General features: G+C 52.1%; 1 protein-coding gene across 1 annotated transcript in view; it reads right to left on the bottom strand.

The window, feature by feature from the left end:
* Positions 1–1,986: 1,986 nt before the first annotated feature.
* The window catches only part of LOC145339859 (transmembrane protein 184B-like), a gene marked incomplete at its 3' end in the record, with an annotated part of 59,405 nt that continues 53,456 nt past the window's right edge, over positions 1,987–7,935 (bottom strand). Inside the window, exons 5-7 of the mRNA XM_080184394.1 lie at positions 6,706–6,781; positions 4,106–4,197; positions 1,987–2,156 (exon numbers count right to left, since the gene is read on the bottom strand). Of these exons, the coding sequence (XP_080040520.1) occupies positions 1,987–2,156; positions 4,106–4,197; positions 6,706–6,781 (338 nt within the window). The remainder of the gene's footprint in view (positions 2,157–4,105; positions 4,198–6,705; positions 6,782–7,935) is intronic.

Raw genomic sequence — 7,935 nt, 5'->3', positions numbered from 1 at the left:
CCCATCCACAAACATCCACTCCCTCCAACACCAACGCTCGGTAGCAGCAGTGTGTACCATCTACAAGATGCAGCAATTCACCAAAGATCCTTAGACAGCACCTTCCAAACCCACAACCACTTCCATCTAGAAGGACAAGGGCAGCAGATACATGGGGAACACCCACCCCCTGCAAGTTCCCCTCCAAGCCACTCACCATCCTAACTTGGAAATATAATCAACCGTTCCTTCACTGTCAGTGGGTCAAATTCCTGGAATTCCCTCCCTAACAGCACTGCGGATGTACCTACTCTACAGGGACTGCAGTGGTTCAAGAAGGCACAGTGGTTAGCACCGCTACCTCACGGCGCCAGGGGCCCAGGTTCGATTCCCGGCTCGGGTCACTGTCTGTGCAGAGACTGCACGTTCTCCCTGTGTCTACGTGGGTTTCCTCCGGGCGCTCCGGTTTCCTCCCACAGTCCGAAAGGTGTGCTGGTTAGGTGGATTGGCCGTGCTAAGTTGTGCCTGTGTGTCAGGGGGAACTAGCTAGAGGTCACGGGGATAGGGCCTGGATGGGATTGTGGTCGATTCAGACGCGAGGGGCCGAACTCCCTCCTTCTGCACTGTACAGAATGTGTAAGATTCTGAGACAGATCACCATCACCTTCACAAGGGGCAATTAGGGATGGGCAATAAATGCTGGCCAGCCAGTGACACCCACGTTCCATGAATAACCATCCTGTGATTCTGAAGAAAACATACATATTTTCCGGTTAACTGGGTTGGAACCATTTCCTTCCCCTAGTCTCCCACTGAGGCAAGAATTTAAGGAAGTTCATTCACAGGTTAGACAGCAAAGGAGGCTCCAAATCGATTTCCAAACCGAAAGGAAAGGTGCATTTTTAGCGGTGACGCCTTGGTAAGATCAAACTCCCAGAAAGAGTGGGACGAGGGCACTTTCTCTGCCCAAGATTTATCTCATGCAATGCCCAGTAGCTGGCAGGCACAGAGTGCTTCAGAGTGCTCAGGAAGAGGGAACGGTTCCCAGCCAACCGGAAAATGTACACCTTCTTTAGAATCCCAAGATGAGGCCACTCTGCCATCTTTGGTGGTGCTGGCTCTTTGAAAGAGTTTTACTAGCCCTCCCTGCTCTTGCCCCATTGCCTCCCAGACATGATGTCCCTTCATGTAGGGGGAGACACATGGGCAGCTCAGTGGCACAATGGTTAGCATTGCTGCCTCACAGCGCTAGGGACCCAGGTTCAGTTCCGGACTCGGGTCACTGTCTGTGTGGAGTTTCCTCCGGGTGCTCCGGTTTCCTCCCACACCCCAAAGATGTGCTGTTAGGCTGATTGGCAGGAATAAATTGCCCCTAAATCAGTTTCCCTCAATCTGGATGGCCATAAAACATTAGACAGGGGTCGTGGGTGGAGGGGGGGACTGGTCGTATTGAGATGGCGGCGCGGGCTCGTTGGGCCGAAGGGCCTGTTTCCCGGGCTGATTTTGTTCTTAAGTTGCATCTTAGTATCCAAAGATGTGCAGGTTAGGTGGATTGGCCATGTTAAATTGCCCCTTAGTGTCAGGAAGATTATAGAATCATACAGTGCAGGAAGAGGCCATTCAGCCCATTGAGTCTGCAAGATTAGTTGGGTAAATAGGCGGGTTACAGGGTAAGGGCCTGGGTGGGATTGTTGTTGGTGCAGGCTTGATGGGCCAAATGGCCTCCTTCTGCACTGTAAGGATTCTATGACGAAGAAGATGAGAGGATGTCACTCAGTGAGGCACCAATAACAATCCCACCCAGGCATGATGGGCCAAATGGCCTCCCTGGGACACCGCAACAATTCGGTGACCCCGTGAGGCGTTGAACCAGTTCCCCTTTTGGGAGGCCTCTGCAGAATCTGGCTGCTGCCCAAGGCCTCTTCACCCCACTGGTGAAGAAGCCCCCATCTTGCCCCATTCCCCCAGCACCACCCCCACCCCCAACACAAAAGCAGGAGCACTCACCTTGCCAGAAAGACAGGAAGATGACAGATTTCACCATGAAGAACTTGAGCACTGGGCTGTAGGGGTTGAGCAGCTCCCGCGTGGCAAAGTAGAAGAGGAAGAGAGCGTAGAGAGCAAGGCTGACCGAGATGTTGTAGACAATGGTGATGTAGAGGTAGCCACTGGCAACGCTGTGCGTGAAGAGGGAACGGACAGAGTTAAACATCGCTCTCAGATTCCAACCAAGAACACTTGACCGTTAGGAGTCACCCTTTTAAGACAGAGATGAGGAGACCTTTTGTTCTCCAGAGGGTTGCACTTAAGATTTAGCTCAGTTGGCTGGATGGCTGGTTTGTGATGCGGAGCGATGCCAACAGCGCGGGTTCAATTCCCGTACCGGCTGAGGTTATTCATGAAGGCCCCGCCTACTCAACCTGGCCCATTGCCTGAGGTGTGGTGATCCTCAGGTTAACCGAGTGGCACAGTGGTTAGCGCTGCTGCCTCTCAGTGCCAGGGACCCGGGTTCAATTCCTGGCTTGGGTCACTGTCTACGTGGAGTCCGCACGTTCTCTGTGTGGGTTTCCTTCAGTTTGCTCCCACAGTTCAAAGATGTGCGGGTTGGGTGGATTGGCTATGCTAAATTGCTCTCAGTGTCAGGGAGGTTAGTGAGGGTTATGGGGATAGAGCCTGGATGGGATTGTGGTCAGTGCAGACTGGATGGGCTGAATGGCCTCCTTCTGCTGTATGGATTCTATGATATAAATCAGCACCAGCCAGCTCTTCATTTTCCCTCCCCCAACTTCTCAAAAGGGGAGAGAAACCTATGATCATTGGGGTTTTTTTTATTCGTTTATGGGACATGGGCCTCGCTGGCTGGGCCAGCATTTATTGCCCATCCCTACTTGCCCTTGAGGGGCAGTTGAGAGTCAACCACATCGCTGTGGCTCTAGAGTCACATGTAGGCCAGACCGGGTAAGGACGGCAGATTTCCTTTCCTAAAGGACGTCAGTGAACCAGATGGGTTTTCCCGACAATGGTTTCATGGTCTCAGATTCTTAATTCCAGATATTTTTATTGAATTCAAGTTTCACCATCTGCTGTGGCGGGATTTGAACCCAGGTCCCCAGAGCATTATCCTGGGTGCCTGGATTACTGGACCAGAGACCATACCAGTTTGCCACTGGCAGTTTTAAGATGCAGGTGGATAGATTCTTGTTAAGTGAGGGGTTCAAAGGTAAACGGACAGTGGGAGGAGGAGATTCGAAACCCAAACAGCTTGGCCACCATCTTGTTGAACAGTGGAGCAGGTTGGAGGGTCTGAAAGACCTACTTTAGCTCCTATTTTGTGCAGTTGTAAATCACGTTTTGTAATCAGAAAGAATCAACATGATGTAAACAGAAAGTCGCCGATAGCATCAAAGGTACAACCTGTGGGCAAAATACCGAGATCCTAGTTGGATGTGCCGGGATAGAAAGTCTACATTTCACCAACTATACCCTCTTGCTCAGCACCCTCCATCCCCGTCACCGCACCAATGGCGGCCTCAACTTCAACTGCCCTGGCTCAAAGCATTGGAAATTCCATCCCTTGGTCTCATCAGCTCTCCCTTCGAGAGCTGGTGGCAGGCTGGCAACATGACGGGGGGGGGGGGGGGGGGGGGGGGGGGGGGGGGGAGACATCTTCACAGCGCCAGTGCCACGTTGCCAGTGAGGCTTAGGCCTGCCCGCAACCCAACTGATTCGCCCGAGTGGCCAATTAAGAGACTCCACTTTTTACCTTACCAACAAGTGAGGGGAGGCAGCGGCATAGTAGTGGTATCATAGAACCCCCTACAGTGCTGGGGGAGGCCAATCGGCCCATCGAGCCTGCAATCCCACCCAGGTCCCATCTCCATAACTGTGGGCGAGTCGAAGTCCAGAGGGCAGGATCTCAGAGTAAGGGGGTCACCCATTGAAGACCAAGGTTGGGCAGGGGAGGAAATTTCTTCTCTGAGGGTGATGGACCTGTTACCGCGGAGGTTGGGTCATGAAAGGAATTTAATTGCCAATGGAGATTTAACACCGAAATCCCTTGGTGCTGAAGCTTTGTGCCAAGGAGGGGCCAGAGAACGTGAACGATGTAACTCAGCGCTTTGCTCACTTGAAGTCGCCGTCCTTGTACTTTCCGAAAGCCTGGAGAATGACGGTGATAATGGCCATCAGAGGTTTCACCACGCAGAACTGCAGGGTCGCCTGTAAACAACAACAAACTCTGTTCAGCCGCAGAGATCGGGGTGGGGGGGGGGCGCGTGTGGCTCTTGTGAAATGAACCCCCGACAGATTTACAATCAAATACAAGAGGGAAAGAAACACACAGGTCAACAAGTTAGGAGTGTTCTGTGAACACGGAGCCTCCAGCACAGAAACAGGCCATTCGGCCCAGGCAGGAGAACGGGGATGAGAATCACATCCGCCATGATTGAATGGTGGTGGAACAGAATTGATGGGCCGAATGGCCTAATTCTGCTACTATATCTTATGGTCTTATGTTAGCATTTTTATACCCCACCCCCCCCCCCCACCCCTGCTCACCCATCTCACCCTCTTAGCACTTTTTAAGTTAAGTTTATCTGTGAGGGGTCAGAGTTTGAGGATAAGGGGGTAAATCTTTTAGGACTGAGGTCAGGAGAAATTTCTTCACCCAGAGAGCGGTGAACGTGTGGAGTTCACTCCCACAGAAAAGTAGTTGAGGCCAAAATGTCGTGCGATTTCAAGACGAAATTAGATATGGTTCCTGGGGCTAAAGGGATATGGGGGGAAAGGGGAAATCAGGATATCGAATTTGATGATCAGCCATGACCAAAATGAATGGTGGAGCAGGTGTGAAGGGCCAAATGGCCTCCTCCTGCTTCTAGTTTCTAAAGTTTTAAAGTTTAGTTATTAGTGTCACAAGTTGGCTGACATTAATGGTCAGTGCAGGCTTCCTGTGCTGTAATTGTAGAAGCACAGAAACCCTACAGCGCAGAAGAGAGGCCATTCGGCCCATCATGTTTGTTCCAATCACAATCCCACCCAGGCCCTACCCCCATATCCCTACATATTTACCCGCTAATCCCTCTAACCTCAGGATGCTACGGAGAAATTTTAGCACGGCCAATCAACCTAACCCGCACGTCTCTGGACTGCGGGAGGAAACCGGAGCACCCGGAGGAAACCCACGCAGACACGAGGAGAACACGCAGACTCTACATAGTTAGTGACCCGGGCCGGGAATCGAAGCCAGGTCCCTGGAGCCGTGAAGCAGCAGTGCTAACCACCGTGCCGCCATACTTTCCTCGTCTTTTGGACTGTGGAAGGAAACCAGAGCACCCGGAGAAAACCCATGTAAATACAGGGAGAACGTGCAGACTCCACACAGTCAGTCACCCGAGCCGGGAATCGAACCCAGGTCCCTGGCGCTGAGAGGCAGCAGTGCCAACCACTGTGCCACCCACACAGCAGCAGCTCAAGAAAGCAGCACACCAGTACTTTCTCAAAGGCAATTAGGGATGGGCAATAAATTCTGGGCTAGCCAACAACACTCACATCTTTTAAATGAATAATTATAAAAAACAAGTACTGTGCCACAACGCGGTCCCCATTTTCCTCCATTCCTTTCTCTCTTTCTAGATGCTTGTTAAAACGAGGGGGTAGGAATGGGCAGAGTAGAGAAGGAGTAACTGTTCCCAATGATAAAAGCATCAAGAACAAGAGGGACAAACTGGACTGCAAAGAAAGCAAAAAAAGTGATGCAAGAAAAGAAACTTATTCACCCAGCGAGCGGTTGGGGTCCGCAATGTGTTAGAACGTAACCAATAATAACATTGGATCTGTTGTAGTGTGACCAATGGCGACATGCTGTAAGGGTCAGCTGACCCAGTAACAAAATGGCGAGATGATCAGCTGACTCGGCATAAATAAGAACCTGTTGGGAATCGTTGGGGAGCACTTGGAATGGTCCAGGCTGAGGCCTCAAGCGTTGGGGTAGAGGATCACTTCAGTCACATGGGTAGGGAAAAGCTACACGGACGGGAATCAGTAAACCCAGCGTGTGGGCAACGGTCAACAAAATGTCTCCTGGGGGCCCCACTCAGAACCTAGTTAGGCTGCACGTGGCCCTCAGGCTGCAGATTACCCACCGGTGGCTTTGACCATAAGAAACAGGGGCAGGAGTTAGGCCATTCAGCCCTTCGAGCCTGCTCTGCCATTTAATAAGATCACGGACACCCAACACTCACTAAGTCCATTTTCCTGCTTTCTCTCCATAACCCTTAATTACCCAACTAATTAAAAGCCTCTCGATGTCATCCTTGAGGATGTTCAAGGCCTACACAGGGGAAAGATTTATCACTGTCTGAGAGAAGAGATTCTTCCTCAAGTCCGTCTTAAATGAGCTCCCCTTTATTCTGCAACTATGCCCTCTGGGCCCATGAGTGGAAACATCCTCCTAATATTTACCCTCTAAGAGTCTGACGTGCTTCAATCATATCACCTCTCGTTCTTCTGAACTCCAAAGAGTTCAGACCCGATCTGTTCAATCTTTCCTCACAAAGCACTCCCTCCATTCCCGAGAGGTTAAAATTAGTCATCGCTCAGCTCCCCAGGGATAATAGGTCAGATGCCCCGGAGGAACAGAACACCGTGTTAGAACCTGTTGTTTCCATGGTTAAACCCGGCGATGACCTGGGAACACTGAGGTGAAGGTTCAAAGTGTGACTGTACCTGCTTACAGAAGCGCAGAAAGCCAATGGAGTAGGTCTTCCCCCAGAGGCAGCAGGTCCCGTACATACAACTGGACCTGGAGGAGAGAACATCCGGTTAGAAACATTCCCGACAGCTGCAGTGTCCGATATCGCTGAGCATCGGCAGGTGGTAACTGGAGACCTCAGGAGGAATTTCTCGTTGCCGGACAGCAGGCATCTGAGACGTCAGTGCCGAGGGACTCCATTCCTACTTTACTGCTGCAGTTCAGACCACCTTGTAGAGGGGCTTCCACCCCCCCCCAAACCTTCCCACTTGTCCAAAACGCTACCCCCCTCCAAACCTTCCCACTTGTCCAAAACGCTACCCCCCCAAACCTTCCCACTTGTCCAAAATGAGCCCCCACCAACCTCCCCTCCAAAACGACCCCCCCAAACCTTCCCACTTGTCCAAAACGCTACCCCCCCCAAACCTTCCCACTTGTCCAAAACGCTACCCCCCCCAAACATTCCCACTTGTCCAAAACGCTCCCCCCCAAACCTTCCCACTTGTCCAAAACGCTACCCCCCCCAAACCTTCCCACTTGTCCAAAACGCTACCCCCCCAAACCTTCCCACTTGTCCAAAACGCTACCCCCCCCCAAACCTTCCCACTTGTCCAAAACGCTACCCCCCCCCAAACCTTCCCACTTGTCCAAAACGCTACCCCCCCAAACCTTCCCACTTGTCCAAAACCAGCACCCCCAACCTCCCCTCCAAAACGCTGCCCCCCCCCCAACCTCCCCTCCAAAACGCTGCCCCCCCCAAACCTCCCCACTCCCCCCACCCTCTCCTACAACTCCCCCATCTCCCCTGTCCAATCCATCCCAACCGCCTCCAACCTCCTCTGCCCCGTTCCACCCCGCCCCCGCCCCTCCCCGAACACCAGGTTACAAATGCTGATTTGGCCATTGGGCCCTGCAGGAAGTAGGCAGAAAATTCACAACTCGGGAGACATGGCTCAGAATAAACAGCCCCCAGGCTTTTGACTTTACAGGTATGTTATCGAAAGAAATTTGACCCACGCAGCCACATTGGGTCACTGATGCTAAAGGAGAAAGAACATCTCAAAAGAGAGGGGGGAGGGGGGGGTGGGGGTGGTGGTGGTAGGGGAAGGATTCCAGGATTTGGGGGAAGGATTCCAGGATTTGGAGCCAGGGTAACTGAAGGGCCCACCACTAAAATGGAGAAGTGCCTGAACTTGGAAATTTGG

This window comes from Carcharhinus amblyrhynchos, unplaced genomic scaffold (genome assembly GCF_965287045.1).
Source record: "Carcharhinus amblyrhynchos unplaced genomic scaffold, sCarAmb.v2.hapA scaffold_709, whole genome shotgun sequence".
NCBI classification, from domain to species: Eukaryota; Metazoa; Chordata; class Chondrichthyes; order Carcharhiniformes; family Carcharhinidae; genus Carcharhinus; species Carcharhinus amblyrhynchos.
The sequence above is the reverse complement of the archived record's forward strand: the minus strand, read 5'-3'. Positions and strand labels throughout refer to the sequence as shown.